The sequence below is a fragment of the Dasypus novemcinctus genome, chromosome 24 (genome assembly GCF_030445035.2).
Source record: "Dasypus novemcinctus isolate mDasNov1 chromosome 24, mDasNov1.1.hap2, whole genome shotgun sequence".
Lineage (NCBI taxonomy): Eukaryota > Metazoa > Chordata > Mammalia > Cingulata > Dasypodidae > Dasypus > Dasypus novemcinctus.
The window spans coordinates 29,761,677-29,781,549 of record NC_080696.1 but is presented as its reverse complement, the minus strand read 5'-3'; the positions used below and the strand labels follow the sequence as shown (position 1 = coordinate 29,781,549).

At 42.2% G+C, this 19,873-nt stretch overlaps 1 protein-coding gene across 10 annotated transcripts in view; it reads left to right on the top strand.

Annotated features, from left to right (window-relative positions):
- The window catches only part of TGM3 (transglutaminase 3), a 159,044-nt gene that overhangs the window by 117,299 nt on the left and 21,872 nt on the right, over positions 1–19,873 (top strand). For all 10 annotated transcript variants that reach the window (XR_011647298.1, XR_009183174.2, XR_009183173.2 and 7 more), the window contains 3 exons: positions 1,015–1,143; positions 3,626–3,803; positions 3,912–4,047. Coding sequence is in view for 7 of the 10 variants with exons in the window: in XM_071211605.1 (XP_071067706.1) it covers positions 1,015–1,143; positions 3,626–3,803; positions 3,912–4,047 (443 nt within the window). In the remaining 3 variants the exon portion in view is untranslated. The remainder of the gene's footprint in view (positions 1–1,014; positions 1,144–3,625; positions 3,804–3,911; positions 4,048–19,873) is intronic.

The following is a 19,873-nucleotide window of genomic DNA, read 5'->3' as shown; positions in this document are numbered from 1 at the left end:
TTGGTATATACCCTGAGGTCTGTTCCTTGACTCCCATCTCAATCCATAGGGTTCCCAGGTTTGCTTAGCCTACAAAACTTACAGAGATTCCCTCCACCTTCTCTTTCTCCTAGCAGATGAATAAAATCATTACAGTGAAGTACCTTGGGCAGGTGCCATGGATAATCAGAAGTGGGTGGGCAGGTGTGTGCTCTGCATATTTTCAGACCCCATTCTACAGTCAACCAGAGTGATTCTGCATTAATCTTTTATGTGTTGGGTTTGTGTCAAATTTCATTGGAAGGAAGGAAAAAAAAGAAGTAGGGTAAGGGTGTAGAGTACACCTAGGGATAAAAGAGGGCTATTTTTGATAGCATGATCAGGGAAAGCCTTTCTTAGGAGAAGCCATTTGAGAAGAGACCTGAAATAGGTGGGGGGGGGGGGGTTGTGTGTGTGGAAGAAGGAGCCATCTAGATGTCTTGGGGAAGAGCATTCCAGGCAGAAGGAAAAGCAAACAAAAAGACCCTAAGGCAAGAGAGAGTGGCCTCAGTTTGAGAAGCACTGACTTAAAGTAAGTTATTTTGTGAAAATAGCTTAAAATATCTCTTTAAGTGAGACAGAGCTTTATAATTGGAGCTCAGGGAGTCTAAATAATATGTTCAAGATCATGGGCCATCAGAGCTAGAAGGAAACTTTGAGATCAGCTTGGCCCCATCCCTCATTTTACAGATGGAGACACAAAGTCCAGACAGGCTAGGCCACTTGCTCTGGAGCCCACATCAGTGAGGGGCTTGGCTATGCCATGCTCCCTCTGCTCACTTTCAGGGAACCAGCGACGGGCATAGGGAGAGCTCTGTTTGCATGGGTGGCTGAGGGTGGTAGCTCTTCCTCAGTAGCTACTCAGTTCTGAAGGCCAAGGGGTGGAGGGACCCAGACTGTCCTTGTAGTTCTCACCAGTATGGTTCCCACCACCTTCATTAGCCTAGACTACTTGTCATTTCTTTCATCCCAACAACTGGTCCCACTTTTAAACAGTTTGAAGAGGGCATTCTGAAAATTTGCCTCTTGATTCTGGATAAGAGTCTGAATTTCCGCCGTGACCCTGCCATGGATGTGGCCCGCAGAAGTGACCCCAAATATGTTGGCCGGGTGCTGAGTGCAATGGTGAGTAAGAAGCAAACAGTAATTACTAGTTTCACCATTTATTGAACACCAACTATGGGTTAGACATATACACTCATTACATGTGTCATCTTACTGAAGCCTCACAAAATCCAGGTGGCAGCTTTTGGCACCCCACTTGGAAAACGCAGAGTGTGAGGCTCCCCTAAGTTCAAGGCCTTGCCTGAGACAAGCAGTTAGGAAGTGGCAGAGACAGAACTGGACCCAGGTGCATGTGGCTCCATGTCCAGGCCCTTTCCACTTTGTCATATGACCTTTTTCAGATGACAAAGGGAAGTTGGCCTTTTGGTGTCTGTCAGGATGGCAGGAAGCAGGGCCAAGACTCAACTCCATTGCTGGGCATCTGGAAAGGGGGAATGTAGGTGGATCCCCCCTGACCCAGCTTCAGTGTTAACCTCCTTTGCTCTGCTCTGCCACAGAATTTCCAATCATAGGTTCAACCTGTCACAGTTACAGATTAAAAATGCTAAAAGCAAAAGAGTTATTTAACTTTATCCCTTTTAAATTAAATACCAAGAAGTATCTGTTTTCTTTCTTTTAAAACACAATAACTGGTTAATGAACTAGACATTTCTTGGTTGCTTTACTCTCAAGTTAGATAATATGCAAGCGAACAAACTAGCTCCCTAGTTAGAAATTTGAACCAACTTTAGGCTGCCTAAGTATCTGGAGATCATCAGAGAGGGTTTCTGGAATAGGCTGAGTCTTAAACTGGGCCTTGAAGGAAAAGAGTTGGGTAAAATAAGGTTGGGTCCATAGAAGCTGGAAGCACTGAGCTGACCCATGAGGACCAAAACAGTCAGGGAAAGATATGGGAAGAAAGCGGGGCTTGAGCTGAACCTTGAAAACCAAATGGCTGGAAAAACCAAATGGCCTGGGTAATAAAGCCAGGTGAAAACCAAGGCAGAGAGTAGGTGAAGCTGGGCAACTTCTGAAGCTGAGCCTCCCTAGCCCAGAAGATAGTGGGTGAGGCAGCCATCTCCTGCAGCTGCTGACTCACTCCAGCCCTCAGGACAAACCACTTTATCTGGGTGCCTGTTTCCTCAGTTACACCTTCCTGATGCTCTTTCCAGACCTCCTGCTTGGGCTGGGCCCTGAGGTAATTGGGACTTGTATAGGTCTTTGAAATGCTCAGCTTTCAGCCAAAGATGACCCTGCTGATTACCACTTTGGTGCGAGAATGCTGGTGACTCAGGAGCTGGGGATGGGCTGCTCCATCTTCCATCTTGGGGAGGCTGCATCTTGCCTGACCCTATGATTATAGCCCAGGTCCTCTTGGAAAGGGGCACAGAGCTCACCCCTGGGCTGCGGGGCCTGTTCTGGGCAAGGACCTTTCTGTCTCCAGTCTCCCATTCTCACAGATCTTGCCACTTGTAGACTTTCCCAGAGAGAAGGAGTAGGAATCACAGACTCTCAGGTTGGGGAGACTTGGAGATCCTCATCCAACCTCCTGTTGTACATTTGAGATAAATGACCATCAGTGCTTCCTAGACTCTGAAAACTTGACTACTGGGAGATACCTTGGAGGTCATTTGTTTCTAACCTTCTGTGTACTGGAAGATAAAGAAACATGACCCAGAGAGGTGACTTGACTTGCCCACAATAATCGAGCCAACAAGTGGAAAGGTTGGGCTTGTAAAACAGGCTTCTCCTTCTTTCTTTCTCTTTTAACATTTTGTCATGGAAAAATTCATATATACACAAAAGTAGACAGAAAAATATAAACAACTATGTACCTCTCACCCAGGTCAGCAATGACCGACTCCAGGCCTATCTTGTTTTATGTCCAACCCCACCCCCACAGATTATTTGATAAATCCAAGGCATTACATCATTTTACCTGTAAATATTTCAGTATATGTCTGTCAAAGATAATGAAACTCAGATCTCTTCATTCCCAGTCCAGCGATCTTTTCACACTACAGTGTGGTTTTGATCCTGTAGAACCATGCCCTAAATTGAATGAATGGATGAATATGTGCATGCACGAATGCATGAAAAAAAAGCAATATTTCATCTTTATTTTTACAAGAAGCAGTTAGTTGCTAAAGTCTAAAGTGATCTTTTTAGAAGACCAATACACCCAAAGAGAGTTCCAAACCATGGATACCCAAGCATACATCTGTGATGGCATGTGAGCTCTGGCAAGAAGTCCTCTGCCAGCTGGATTTCCCACCCTGCTCTGCCACTTAAAACATGTGAGCCTACAAGGGGCCAAGGGCAACCAAATATGGTCCATTAGTCAGAGCACTTTTAAATTCAGAAACTGTTCAATACATCTAAGGGGTTATTATTATAATTGTTCTTCTCGAATCACCTAGAAAGACACAGAAAAGTCTACCTGACAGCTCCCTGGCTTCCTTCCTCATCTCCCCACCTTGTCCCCTGAACTCTGCATATTGCTCTCTGTAGAAAAGGTAAGGTGCTGATTCATTTGATGGGGGACGGGGGATTTCCTGCCCAGATCAATGGCAATGATGACAACGGCGTGCTTTCTGGGAACTGGAGCGGTGATTACACGGGGGGCCGGGACCCAAGGAACTGGAACGGCAGTGTGGAGATCCTCAAGGAATGGAAAAATTCTGACTTCAGGCCTGTCCGATTTGGGCAGTGCTGGGTCTTTGCTGGGACCCTCAATACAGGTACCTGGGATGTGATAGAGCTTTACTGGGTCAGGGGGCAGCAATATGGCAAGTCAAGGTACCCCCTCCATCACAACCTGAGCTCTAAGACTGACCCTTGATTTGCAGTGTTGCGGTGTTTTGGAATTCCCTCCCGGGTAGTCACCAACTTCAATTCAGCTCATGATACAGACCGAAACCTCAGCGTGGATGTGTACTATGACCCCATGGGAAACCCCCTGGACAGAGGAAGTGACAGTGTGTGGTAAGTATCAGAACCTTTCCCTGAACCTAGGGCACCAAATCAGAGCAGCATGTTCCTCTCACTCACCATTCCCCTGGGACAAAGCTCAAACCAGAGTTGGGAGTCAAGTAACATGTCAATCCATGGTTCAGAATGGAAATGCCTACAATGCCAATTACACATTGAGCAAAACCAAAAACACTTCTCAGAGTTTTACAGGGTCTGATGGTCAGTTCTATCTTGCTGTTGTTAAGTGGTCTAGTAGCAGTGAAAGCTATGGTTCATGGGCTCTGCAAAATTGCCCTGAATTTATAGGATTCATTAGATCTTAAATTATTTTAGAAGGCAAAAGTTAAAACAATTACTTTTCCAGTAAGAAATATAAATTTATCTCATTCCAGGTCTTGCGTATGATTTATGGACTTTCTTAAAGAGTAAGAAAAGCAGCACATTTCCTCTCATGCATCTATACTAATTATGTACCTTGGTTGGTAGAATGGAAAGTTAGAAGTTAATCCAGGTTCCAGCTGAAAGTAGAAAACTTTATATGTAATTGGGCATATATATTACTAACCATAAATATGCCACATGCATATGTATCTATACACACACATGCACATTTGTAATGAGCCAACTGCAAGTAGATTATATACAACACATATACATATATATATATATATGTGAAACTGAATATAGCAGTAGATGCACATAAAAATAGATGTCCTTTCAGCTTTATACCAGATGCCAAGTTATTACCAGAAGACACCTGAAAATAATTTTACCTGTTTACACCCATAGCTATCTCTGTGTGTTCATATATATGAAGTATCACACACATATGTCAATAGTCCATTGTTTTAATCCATTTCAAAGGATAACACTGTCATAGAAACACTCACACACATATATATCGCTACATAACCATATGGCAGATATAGCCTTATTTCCAAATGTTCAACTTTGAGATAGTTTATGTAAAATATTCTTTATTACTTATTCCCAGAATAAGTAGATACAGCTTTTCTGAAATGTGCTCAGTATAATTAATGGAATAAAATTTTTTAAAAAAATCAAGGGAAAACACTGTTAAAATCTAAGCCTATAAGTGAACTGAACATTCTAAGCATCCCTAGTCTCTGAAGGAGAGCAAGAGTTACATAATTCATCCAAGGGCCTAGGATGCCAGGGCCTAAAGGGGAAAAAAGTCTTATTTTAGGATTTCCTTTCTTGATGTGCACACACACAATGTTCTATGTAATGACATTGCTCCTTGTGGCAAGGTTTTGTTTTCCAGCTTTTCATAAATGAGTATCTTTTCTTCTCTCCTTTTTCTTCTTTTGTTGTTGTATCTGAAACTCCATCACAGCCTGTTCTGATTGTTGTGGCCACGTCATTCCTGGCTATAATGTCCTCCAGAAAAGGTCTTTGGGGTCTCTTTTGGTGTCACCCTTCTGTAATTAACCTGTGAACTGGGGACTGTGGGTGGCTGGAAAGCTGAAGACTCAGTCCCTCTACTTAGAGCATTTATGTTAGGTGGGGGCTAGGGAGCAAACCCTTAATAGAGGCTAATTAACAGCACAGGTGTGTGGTGTGTGACATGCCAGGTGAGTGATTCAGACAGTAAGCACTGTGGGAACTCAGGGAGGCAGGTGTCAAGGAAGGCTTCTTGGAGCTAGGAAGGTGGGGCTTTTAAATAGACCCCAGTCTCTTGGTTGTTTGTTCAGGCCACCAACTCTCATCAGCATAATAATTGATTCCAAATATAACAACCTCTGGGGCAAGTATGGACTGATGGGGCTGTGTGGGGAAAGTGCCAGACCCAGAAGCTCTGATTGTTACTGAGGGTCTCCATTACCCATCACTCTCTCACTACCATCCCCTGCCAACCTTCTGTGACCCTTCTCAGCAAGTAGTAGAAGCTGATGGCCACTCCTCACTGTATTCCCTACATGCTGAGGGGAGGTATGGGGGAAGGGGCCAACACTGGTAGGTGTGAAGACAGGGGGCCCTAGGCCCTAGTTCCAACCTACTACCTTCTTGCTGTAGGACTTGTGTGAGCCACTCCAACTTTCTGGTCCTCAGTTTCTCCATCAGTGAAAGGGAAGTGTTGGCCTAGACTAGATGATCATTTTAATCACTTGTTAGCTTGAATTTTTTGATTCTCTGCAGCCTTCAACCTACTCCACTTTTTGTCTGAGAGCTACCCCTCCCAAGAGAGCCATGAGTCATTTTCTGCTTTGAGTGAAAATAGTCAACATTACTATAAGAACATTTAAGTACCATACTACAGGAAATTTTTAGCGTGAAACTCTGTATTTTGCAAATGTTGATAGCTTTAGAAACTTATCCAGATTTGCCTGAAGTAATAGAATATGAGGGTCAAGTGAAGTAAAACCTCTCAAAGTGCTTAATAATAACAGCAGCAACTAATAATTTATTGCTCAATTGCTGTGTGCCAGGTACTGCTCTAAGTGATTATATCTTCTCTTCACAAATGATGATGTAAGCACTGTTATTTTCATTGCATTTTATAGATGAGGAAACCAATACACAGAAGGATTTAGCAATTTACCTGAGATCATGTAACTAGAAGGTAGAGCTGGGATTTGAACCTAGGCAGCTCTGTAAATTTTAAAGCATCATAGAGATCCCAGAGAATGTTATTATTATTACTGACTGATGTTTGAGAAATATGACAACTCTGACCTTGAGATATCCCAGAGGAGGTTGACTGGACCCCAGCCATGGTTCTGGCTAGAAGGGGTGCTGCGCTTTCAAGGACCATATGGTCGGAACTCTTGGAAACCCACTCCAGTGGAGAGCCGGGTTCTTTGTTTCACACTTAGGCAGGAAACACCACTTTTTATAAAGACTGAACAGTGTCTCAGCAGCTCAGTGAAGAGAAATTACTCTGGCCTGTCCAAGCAAGAGGTGGAGTACAGGTCTCCCTCCATGGAGCAGTCAAGGACATTAGGACTAGAAGGGATCTTGAGAGGGACCTGCTCATTTAGAGGGACCACTGCTCATTTAGATGAGAATGCAGTGGTCCAGAGAGAAGGAACTAATCTAAGGGCAACCATGCAGAGACACATAGCACTCTAAGTATATGACATCACAGAAGCGCTTAACGTCTCCACACCGGTTTCCCATCTGCAACATGAAGGCTAGATCAGGGGCCTCAGCAATTCCTTCCCGGTTTATCTTTTAATCTGATTTTGGGGTAAATTTTATTCTAAATCATTCTGCTCATGCCAGTGGTTTGGCTTAAGAAGCACAAAGCTCTGAAGTATTCACTTCTTCATTCTCAGAACTCTTTCCAAGGAGCTTAGTTTGGGTTGCTGCTTCTACTCAGTCCTCTTCTAGACTTCTATAAAGGAGGTCTCCAGAGCCTGTTCAGTCACTGAGAAGCAACCAAATGATTTGAAACAGTCAGGCCAAGATTATTTTTATCTTGACACTTTTCTTAACTCTGTGACTTGATCCCCAAATTTCTAGAGTCACAGATCTGATTCTTTCCTTCCAGGTATGATAAGGTTCCAAGATAGTGAGAGGACTGCCCACATGGGGACTGCCCAGCCATATGGATAGTGCACACCCATCTCAGCCTGAGCCACTGGCTCCTAAAGCAATCTCTGCCTCTAAACACCAGCCTCCCCAAATACTTAACCAATCTCCCAGTATACCTAAAGCAGGTCCACAGTGAGTTAACTGAGCCTCCAAGAGTGCCTAGGCTGCAGAACAGTTCAATTCAAAACCTGAGAGCTGCATAATAGATGGTGGTTATGAGGTAGAAGAAGTAAAATAATAGAAGTAGGTGCAAACCTCAGAGGTAGGATGGAGGTATGAATGACATTCTCTGGGCATGTCAGTAAAGATTTGGAGGTTTGGGAGAGGGAGTCTCTGAACTGCATCTGGAGGGACAAATAGAAGAAGTTCACAGTGGAAGGGGCAGGGTTTTGGCAAGGTTTCTTGACTTTTAAGTCTTTGAATTCAAGGATAAGCTTAACTCAGTAGCTGTCTCTAAGGGACTGTTTTATAAACCTGAGAGATTGTATGAGAGTTAATTTGGGTGGGGGGGGGGGGGCTAGGAAAGGCAGCAATCTGCATCTTTTAATAAAAACCTTGACCTTAAGGTGCAGTGGTGCTCAGAGATGTATTCACCAAATGCAATGAATGTCTCATGATGATGGAGGAGATTGTTGTTATGGGGGGAGGGGTGGGGAGAGGCGAATGGGGGTATATGGGGACCTCATATTTTTTAAATGTAATATTAAACAAATAAAGACAAAAAAAAAAGAGACATGCAAAAAATAATAAAGACAATTAAAAAAATAAAAAATAAAAAATAAAAAAATAAAAATAAAAACCTTAGATAGTTCTAAAGCCTGCCCTTTCTCCAAGCTCCTACTCTTCAAACTCTCAAGGTAGAAACAAGGCATCCTTGGGCATTTGAAAGTCATACACCCCAAATACTGTGTGAGAAAACTCTGCTGGCTTTTGGATGAGGGAGAAATCAGGATGTATTTGTTAACTCTGTCTTAAATTCCCAACTTGCGAATAAATAAGTATGAAAATGTAGCTATTTAACAATATTTTTCCAACCTGCCCTTCTTGCAGGGTTCACTGTTGGGAATAAGATGGATGAGAAACTTATTTTTCTTGTTACTTTCTTATCCCTCCCATGCTGTTTTCATCTACCTAAGATCATCTAAAGTCACCTGCAGTCCCATTGTCACATACTTTTAACATTGGATAGTTTTCTATCTGATCTTTTCTCTATTAATTGTTATTTATAAAATTGGGATTATCCATTTTATAAGGCATAAGTACAAGACAAAGCATATAATAGATTCATCCTACTTTTTCCCACACCTGGAAACCAGCCACTTCATTAACTATTTTGAATCATGTGTTGATTCAACTAAATATTATGAGAATTTTTCCCATGTCATTAATTATATTAAGAAACATGATTTTTTAAAAAATTATTTATTTATTTTTTAAAATTACATTAAAAAAATATGAGGTCCCAATCAACCCCACCGCCCCCACCCCCCACTCCCCCCACAGCAACACTCTTTCCCATCATCGTGACACATCCATTGCACCCAGTAAGTACATCTCTGAACATCACTGCACCCGGTAGTCAATGGTCCACATCATAGCCCACACTCTCCCACGTTCCATCCAGTGGGCCCTGGGGGGATCTACAATGTCCCGTAATTGTCCATGAATCACCACCCAGGACAACTCCACGTCCCGAATACGCCTTCACATCTCATCTCTTCCTCCCGTTCCCCAAACCCAGCAGCCACCATGGCTACCCTTCCCACACCCATTCCACATTTTCTCTGTGGACATTGGATTGGTTGTGTCCATTGCACATCTATGTCAAGTGGGGGCTTAGATTCCACATGGATACTGGATGCACTCCTCCTGCTTTCAGTTGTAGACACTCTAGGCTCCATGGTGTGGTGGTTGATCTTCTTCAACTCCATGTTAGCTGAGTGAGGTAAGTCCAATAAATCAAAGTGTAGGAGCTGAAGTCTGTTGAGGCTCTGGGCCTGGGTGTCATATTATCCGTCCAGAGATTCAACTCCCCTAAATATATCTAAAACCCCAGCACCTACTACAATTCCAATAAAGTAGCATGCAAGTCTTGTGAGAAGAGATCCCCTCTGAGTCCAATTCCATCATGCAGAAACACCAGCTCCAAAGAAGGGCCATCTGCCATGGCAGTGAACCCCATCTGCCATGACCATAGAACCCGTGGGTCTCTTTATCCCTCAAAAGAACCAATACCTGGGGTTGTATCTACTTTATCTGTCTCTTAGACTCTGCTCAGTTGTACATAAGGGCATTCCTTCTGACAACCTCCAGACTCTTTTTTAGAGACTCATAGCCTTGTAATCTCATTTCTCCTTTCCATTTCCCCCTTACATTAGGTCAAACAGCATTTTGAAGTCATGTTATTATATGTAGACAGGGATATTCTGCTGATCCGTATTGAACCTTTAATTCAAGGTCATTTTCTAGTTGCATCTTCAGCTGGTATGTGGTAGTGATCCCTCGGTGCCAGGGAGGCTCATCCCCGGGTGTCATGTCCCACGCTGGGGGGAATGCATTGCATCTACATACTGAGTTTGGCTGTGAGAGTGGCCACATTTGCGTAACATGAAGGCTGTCAGGAGGAAACTCCCAGGCACAGTGCTACTCTAGGCCTTGTTCTTATTGCAGGTGTATAGGCTCAAAAGCATAGCCATAAGTATCAGGAGCCCACTGTTGGGCCCTCCTTCCTTCCTGGTTCTTGCCGTTGCACCTGGGGGACTGCCACTGCTCCCCCAGGGTCCACGACAGTGACCCCCTGGCCAGGGGCCCAGTACCCTCCCAGGTGTTGTTTTTAATTGTTTCCACTATGAGTATATCTAGACATTACTATATACCCTGGGCATATGCCCTGTATAACTCCCTGTCAGCCATATATATCCTGTCAATAACATCCTATATCAGTATTCCTCCGCTGCCATTGTTGAACCACTCTGTGATCCAAAACTTCCTGTAAAGTGAATCCCAACATAATGTCAGCTTCACAAGAGTCTTAGATCACCGAAATTCATATATACAATATACAGTACTTCCCCAAATCCACCATAAAACCTTTTCCCTTCCACATCGATAATCTTTTAGCTTATTCATATCATATTTCCTGAAACTGATGTACAGATTCCGAGACAATAGCTTTCAAACAAGGTGACATCTGTGCTTACTATGTGGTCCATACTTTAGGTTGTACAGTTTTCTAAATTTTTTAGTTATCCTATGTTTTGCCTTATGGTTTACATTATTAGTCTGTCATCCCCTATATGTTTTTGGTGTAATATTACATGATTTATATTCATCCTCGTGTACTCTCACAGAACTCCTCTCTTGCCTCCATATTTACCTTGGTTCCATCCATTCCACATCCATTTCCCCTTCCTTTGGGGCCCACAACACCAGCCAATCTCCATTTCCCAAGAAGCCATGTCCAGAGATACTTGCAGCAGTATTCAGGACCTGACTTTCTCAACTGCCCTAATGCCCTGGGAGCCATCCTTTCTCACGAGAGATACAGTTCTCTCTATTTGATGGCATTAGTCCTCCCCAGGATGTGGGTCCACCCCAACTCTCACTTCTTGGGTCTCTTCCCAATGGTACAACCCACCTTGGCAAAATGAGCCTTCAGCTATTCCCCCGGAGTCCGTCCCGCATCAGACCATACCCCCTGAGCATCCTAAACAGGTAACCCTCCTACTTATACTTTGTTACGATTTTCTCAACATTTTGTTCTCAACGAACACCTGACACTCTCCCATGTTCGTATGTTGCCCCTCCCTCCCCCCAATTTTTGGACAATATTACCCCTCTTCCCATCCCCAGCCCCCCTCAAACCCACAAAGCCCCACCCGAAGGCAACCCCTTGCCCCCATTTTGTCCCTTCTTTGTGCTCATACTTACCGCCAGCTCATCACAGATTCCACCCCTGCAGACGTTAACTCACATCCTTCCTCCACCCCCCGATTTCCTTTAAGCCTCTTTTCCAGACTCTAGCTCTCTGAGGCAGTTTGCTTATTTCATATCATTGAGGTCATGTAGTATTTATCCTTCAATGCCTGGGTTGCTTCACTCAACATAAGATTCTCAAGGTTCATCCATGTTATCACGTGTGATTGTAGTGTATTTGTTCTTACAGCTGAGTAGTATTCCATTGTGTGTATATACCACATTTTATTGATCCACTCGTCTGTTGATGGACATTTGGATTGATTCCAACTTTTGGCGATAGTGAACAATGCTGCTATGAATATTGGTGTACATATATCGGTTTGTGTCCTTGTTTTCAGTTCTGCTGGGTATATACCCAGCAGTGGTATTGCTGGGTCATATGGCAAATCTATGGTTACTTTTTTGAGAAACCGCCAAACTGTCCTCCAAAATGGTTGGATCCTTCTGCATTTCCACCAGCAGTGGATGAGCTTTCGCCTTTCTTCACATCCTCTCCAGCATTTGTATTCTTCTGTTTTTTTCATAGCTGCCAATCTTATGGGAGTAAGATGGTATCTCATTGTAGTTTTGATTTGCATTTCCCTGATAGCTAGAGATTTGGAGCATTTTTTCATGTGCTTTTTAGCCATTTGTCTTTTTTCTTTGGAGAAGTGTCTGTTTAAGTCTTTTTCCCATTTTTTAAATGGGTTGTTTATCTTTTTGTTTTCAAGATACATGAGTTCTTTATATATGCAAGTTATAAGTCTCTTCTCAGATATATGGTTGCCAAATATTTTCTCCCATTGTATGGGTTCCCTTTTTACTTTCTTGGCAAACTTCTTTGAGGTGCAGAAGGCTTTAATTTTGAGGAAGTCCCATTTATCTATTAGTTCTTTTGCTGCTCGTGCTTTTGGTGTGATATTCATGAAGCCATTTCTTATTACAAGGTCCTGTAGATGTTTCCCTACACTGCTTTCCAAGATCTTTATGGTCTTGGCTCTTATATTTAGGTCTTTGATCCATCTTGAGTTGATCTTTGTATAAGGTGTGAGATGGTAATCCTCTTTCATTCTTCTACATATGGCTATCCAGTTCTCCAGGCACCATTTGTTGAATAGGCCATTCTCTCCCAGTTGAGAGGAGAAACATGATTTTAAATGCATCATGTTCCATTGTATGACTGAACCATGATCTCTTTCCCTACTGTTATCTATTTTATCTATTTTGCTTTTTTCTAGTGTACATAACACAGCATGATCATTCTTATATGTAAATCTTGGGCACATCCTAGAAAAATACATATCCTGGGTCAAAGAGAATAAAAAGTTTTGAGGTTCTTGACATTGATTGCTGTTACCTTCCAGAAGGGTTATAGTGACCTCTGTTTCCATGTTTCCTTCCAGCAGTGAATGAGAGTACTCTTTCTTCCCATTTGTATTATTCATTGGTATTATTTTAAATATTTGCTTGTTCACCTCTTATGACCTTACCACTTTCTGCTTTGTTTTTAAGCTGTCTCCTTATATCTCCTCTTGTTCCCTGAAGGGAATGGCGGGACCACATTGTACATGATAAGTACTTATGGGGTACTTCTAATTCTTTTTTTTTTTTAAAGGAGGTACTGGGTATTGAACCCAGGACCTCATCTATGGGAAGCAGGTACTCAACCACTGAGCTACATCTGCCCCCTAATGAGAGTTGGTTTTGTCTATTGTTTTGTTTTTAGGAGCTACTAGGGATCAAACCTAGGTCCTTGTACATGGGAAGCAGGTGCTCAACCATTTGAGCTGCATCTGCTCCTGGGGGTGCTTCTAACTCTTGATACCCATATAGCATAGAGTACACATGCCCTATCTGGTCCCTGCAGATTATAGAAAAAATATATGCCCATTTTATAGCACTCAACAAATCAGAAAACAAAAAAGTCATTAGTAATCTGACTTCCCAAAGAAAAACACTAATAACATTTTAGCATCAATCCTTCCAAATATTTCTTTCTTTTTATCTGGGTGTGAGTTTTAATCATACAAATGAAATCAAAGTATTGTCTGTTTTATAATGTTTTAGATCTTTCTATGCCAGTAATAAGAATTCAGAGAGACAGTATAATTTGGTAGTTAAAAAATATGATTCTGGAGCCTTCTGCCTGGGTTTAAATTCTACTTTGCCTATTTACTTGCTGTGAGACCTGGACAAGTTACTTAATTTCTCCTTGTCTCAGTTTCTAGATTTGTGAAATGAGCATAATAATTATTCCTATCTTATAAGGTGTTGCAAGGATTAAATGACAATATATATGAGGCAGTGAAGACTTTTAGTAACATAGAAACATTGTGTTAGTGGTTATTTTAAAATATATTCATTTATTTTCTAATAATTGAATTATAGAATTAATAATACTCATTATAGAAAATGGAAACATTATAGAAATAAAGTAAAAAGGTAGTCTATATGCACCAAAATCTGACCATATACAAAATATCTACACCAAATGGTTAGTGGAATTATTAGGCAATGGAATTATTAGGGACCAACTTTCTATGGCTTTAAAAAAAAAAAGATTTATTTATTTATGTCCCCCCCCCTCCCTCCATTGTCTGCTCTCTGTGTCCATTCACTGTGCGTTCTTCTGTGTCTGCTTGTATTCTTATTAGGCGGCTCTGGGTACCTATCCTGGGACCTTCTGGAGTGGGAGAGAGGCAATCAATCTCTTATGCCACCTCAGCTCCCTGGTCTGCTGCATCTCTTATTGTCTTTCCTCTGTGTCTTTTTTTGTTGCATTTTCTTGCTACGCCAACTCTCTGTGTGGGCCATCACTCCTGTGCAGGGCAGCACTTCCATACAGGGCAGCACTTCTTGCATGCGACAGCACTCTGTGTGGGCCAGCTCACCACACAGGCCAGCTTGCCTTCACCAGGAGGCCCTGGGTATCAAACCCTGGACCTCCTATGTGGTAGATGGGAGCCCAATTGCTTAAGCCACATCCACTTCCCTCTATGACTTTTTATATATAATATTTTAAATCTAAATGTGTTCATTATGTATATATATACACACACAATTTTGCAACTTTCTTTTCCTAGTTGATGATATATTTTAGACATTTTTTATATGTAAATACTAGAAGTTGTGTGAGCTTTCTCCTATAGGAGAAATTCCTAAAGCAGAATTTCTAGCTCAGTGGGTATGTAGATTTTTAAAGGTTTTTCACACTCACTGTCAAATTGCCCTCTAGAAAGTTCAGACCATTTAAAACTTCCACCAGTGTATGTATGATAGTGTTTGTTTCCCCATATTCTTTTTTTTTTTAGAAGGTATTGGGGATTGAACCCAGGACCACCTTGTACATAGGAAGCAGGTGTTCAGCTACTGAGCTATGTCTGCTCCCCAACCCCCACATTCTTTTAACAATGAGTATTATCATATGCTTTAATCTTTTTCAGTTTAAGTAGAAATGGTATCTATTTGTCATTTCAATTTTCTTTTAATACTTGTGTGGTTAAACTTATTTTCATATGTTCATCAATCCTGTTTTCCTTATAGAAATTGCCTGCTCATTGTTCTTTATTAGAATATTTTACTTTCTCTGTGGTGGGCTTTACTTATTGATTTGTAAGTACTTTGTTATGTAGGTTATCATAAATCTCTGTCTAGCACATATATAGCATATATTTTCCCTACTTTGTTGATGTTTTTCACTCTTTTTTCTCTGTCTTCTTCACATTGGATAATTTTTACTGTTATCAGTTTAGTGACTGTCATCAAGTTTATTGATTCTTTCCTCTCTCCTCTCAATTCTGCTATAAACTCATCAATTGAATTTTTAATTTCAGATAGTCTTTTTTTCCCAGTTAAACATTTCTATTTGATTCTTTGTTTAAAAATATTTTCTAGTTCTCTGCTGAACATGGCTCTCTTTTCATTTGTTTCAAGCATATTGTCCATTACTTCTTTTTTTTTTATTGACTTTGTAATAATATTACATTAAAAATATATATATGAGGTCCCATTGAACCCCACCGCCCCCCCCCCCCCCCCCCAGCAACACTCGTTCCCATCATCATGACACATCCATTGCATTTGGTAAGTACATCTTTGGGCACCTCTGCACCTCATGGTCAGTGGTCCACATCATGGCCTATACTCTCCCCCATTCCATCCAGTGGGCCCTGTGAGGATTTACAATGTCTGGTGATTGCCCCTGAAGCACCATCCAGGGCAGCTCCATGTCCCAAAGATGCCTCCACCTCTCATCTCTTCCTGCCTTTCCCCATACCCATCAGCCACCATGTCCACTTTTCCCAATCCAATGCCACCTCTTCTATGTGGATATTGGATTTGTTGTGTCCATTGCACCTCTATGTCAAGAGGAGGCTCAGATTCCACATGGATGCTGGATGCAATCCTCCTACTTTCAGTTGTAATCACTCTAGGCTCCATGGTGTGGTGGTTGTCCTTCTTCAACTCCATCTTAGCTGAGTGTGGTAAGTCCAATAAATCAGATTGTAGGTGCTGGAGTCTGTTGAGGCTCAGGACCTGGCTATCACATTGTCAGTCCAGAGATTCAAATCCCCTAAATATATCTTAAACCCCAACACTAACTGCACCTCCAGCACATCAGCATGAAAGTCTTATGAAGAGAGATCCCATCTGAGTCCAGATTCATCACATATAAACACCATTTCCAAAGAGGGGCCATCTGACCTGGTAGTTAACCCCATCGGCCATGACCATAACTCCCATGGGTCTCTTTAGCCCTCAAAGGAACCAATATCTGGGGGTTGTATCTGCTTTATCTGTCTCTCAGACTCTGCTCAGTTGTGCATAAGGGCAATCCTTCTGCCAGCCTCCAGACTCTTTTTTAGAGACTCATAGCCATATAAACTCATTTCTCCTTTCCATTTCCCCCTTACATTAGGTCAAACAGCATTTTAAAGTCATGTTATTTTATGTAGACAGGGATATTCTGCTGATCCGCATTGAACCTTTCGTATAAGGTCATTTTCCAGTTGCATCATCAGTTGGTAGTTGATAGTGGTCCCTCGGTGCCAGGGAGGCTCATCCCCGGGTGTCATGTCCCACGCTGGGGGGGAAGGCATTGCATTTACATGCTGAGTTTGGCTTCGAGACTGGCCACATTTGAGTAACATGAAGGCTGCCAGGAGGAAATTCCCAGGCACAATGCTGCTCTAGGCCTTGTTCTTATTTTAGGCTTATCAGCTCACAAGCATAGTCATTAGCGTCAGGGGCTCACTGTTGAACCCTCACTCCCTCCCAGTCCCCGCCGCTGCACCTGGGAGACTGTCGCTGCTCCCCTAGGGACCACGACAGAGCACCACTGGCCAGGAACCCAGTACCCCCCCGCTGTGGTTTTTAATTGTTGCCACTATGAGTATATCCAAACATTACCATGCACCCTGGACATATGTTCTGTACAGCTCCCTGTCAGCCATATATCACCTGTCAATGGTATCCTATACCAGTATCCCTCCATTGCCATTGTTGAAACACTCTGTGTTCCAGAACTCCCCGAAATTTGAAGCCCAATATAATGTCAGGGTCCCTTACTAGGGAATGGCATAAAGCCTTCTGCACCTCAAAGGAGTTTGTCAAGAAAGTAAAAAGGGAGCCCACACAGTGGGAGAAAATATTTGGCAACCATATATCTGATAAGAAACTTATAACTTGCATATATAAAGAACTCATGTATCTTGAAAACAAAAAGATAAACAACCCATTTAAAAAATGGGAAAAAGACTTAACCAGACACTTCTTCAAAGAAGAAATACAAATGGCAAAAAAGCACATGAAAAAATGCTCCAAATCTCTAGCTATCAGGGAAATGCAAATCAAAACCACAATGAGATACCATCTTACACCCATAAGATTGGCAGCTATGAAAAAAACAGAAGATTACAAGTGCTGGAGAGGATGTGAAGAAAGGGGAACACTCATCCACTGCTGGTGGAAATGCAGAAGGATCCAACCATTCTGGAGGACAGTATGGCAGTTTCTCAAAAAACTAGCCATAGATTTGCCATATGACCCAGCAATACCACTGCTGGGTATATACCCAGCAGAACTGAAAACAAGGACACAAACCGATATATGTACACCAATGTTCATAGCAGCAATGTTCACTATCGCCAAAAGTTGGAATCAACCCAAATGCCCATCAACAGATGAGTGGATCAATAAAATGTGGTATATACACACAATGGAATACTACTCAGCTGTAAGAACAAACACACTACAAACACATGTGATAACATGGATGAATCTTGAGAACCTTATGTTGAGTGAAGCAACCCAGACATTGAAGGACAAATACTACATGACCTCAATGATATGAAATAACCAAGCTGCCCTAGATAGCAAGAGACTGAACGATAGGCTTACAAGAAATTGGAGGGTGGAGGAAGGATGTGAGCCGATGTCTGCAGGGGTGGAATTTAAGACGAGATGGTGGTAAGTATGAACACAAAGAAGAGATAGAAGGGGGGCAAGGGGTTGCCTCTGGTTGGGGCTTTGCAGGTTTGAGGGTGGCTGGGGAGGGGCGGATGGGTAACATTGCCCAAAAGTGGGGGGAGGGAGGGGTGGCATACGAACACAGGAGAGGGTCAGGTGTTGGTGGAGAGTAAAATGCCGAGAAAATCATATCAAAATATAATATAGAGGGTTACCTGTTTAGAACGCTTGGAGGGGAGGGTCTGATGCAGGATGGGCCCCTGGGCAATGTCTAAATGCTCATTCTGCCAGAGTGGGTGACACCATGGGGTAGAAACCCAAGTAGTGAGAGTGGGGGTGGACCCACATCCTGGGGAGGACTAATGCCATCAAACAGAGGGAACTGTATCCCTTGAGAGAAAGGGTGGCTCCCAGGGCATTGGGGCAGTTGAGCAAGTTAGGCCCTGAACACTATTCCATCTATCTCTGGAAGTGGCTCCTTGGGAAACGGAGGTTGGCTGTCACTGTGGGCACCAAGGTAGAAGGGAAAATGGACATTAAATGTGTGGAACCAAGGTAAATGGGGGGTAAGAGAGGAGTTTCGTGAGAGTACACAAGGATGGATATAAAACATGTAATATTACACCATAACATATAGGAGATGACAGACTGATAATGTAAACCATAATGTAAAACATAGGATAACTAAGAATGTAAAAAAATGTGTATCCTAAAGTATGCACCACAATGTAAGCACAGATGTCACCTTGTTAGAAAGCTATTGTCTTAGATGCTGTACATCATGTTAAGTAAATATGATGTGAATAGGGTGTAAGGGTATCGCTGTAGAAGGGAAAAGGTTTTGTGGTGGATGTGTGGGAGTGCTGTATATTGCATACATGAATTGCTGTGGTCTAGGGCTCCTGTGAGGAGAAGCTCAATAGGGGGAAAAAAAAAAAGAAAAGAAAAAAAAGAAAAAGATAGGATGTAGAATTTTTTCCAAGTCAACAACACGTATTCTTTATCTAACCTTTAAACCCATCGCTATATTCCATTACTTCTTAATCATAGTTATAATAGTGGCTTTAAAGTCCTTTTCTGATAATTCCAACATCTGGATTATTTAAGAATTGTCTGTGTTGATTGTCTTTTCCCTTGAGAATATCATATTTTTCTGGTTTTTTGTATGCTAAGTAATTTTTACTTCTATCCTGGACACTGAGCATGTCTGAATTTTATTCTTTTGTTTTAGCAGTGTAACTTGGGTAGCCTCAGATCACAAACTCTGTCTCACCTGCAGTGGGCAGCAGCTCAAATCTTAGTTCAAGTTTTTTATCCTTAATGAGCTGCTTGTAGTCTGCCACAGATATGCATGGTTCAGGGGTCCACTGGAAGTTTAAACAGAGTTTATGTATGAATTTGGGGTTCCCTTTGGCCCTTTCCTTTCTAGGACTCTCCTCTCATTCTCTAATAATCCTGGTTGACCCAAGCTCTGTTCCCAGGTTCCTCAGGTTAGAAAGGTGTGAGCTCTCTGTTGGAGCTTTTACTGCCCTGTGCTTCACCACATCTATGGCTGTCCTTAGGGCAAAGTCACACAAAGTACAACTCACTCAAATCTGACCACTTTTCCAAGTGTTGGCTCCCCTTCGAAATCTTCCTGCTTTGTTCACTCTCCAGAGCCCTCAAATTCTGTTGGGGTTTTTTGTATTTTTTTTTTTCAGGGTATATTGTTGTTATCTGCAGAAAGGCCAATCTGTTAAGAGCTTACTCCTCCATATCAGAAGCAGAACTACAGTTATTAATTATTAATTTTTGGTATATTTATATATATTTCTACCTAGTCAGATTTATCAGTCTTTTCCATTATGGCTCTGAA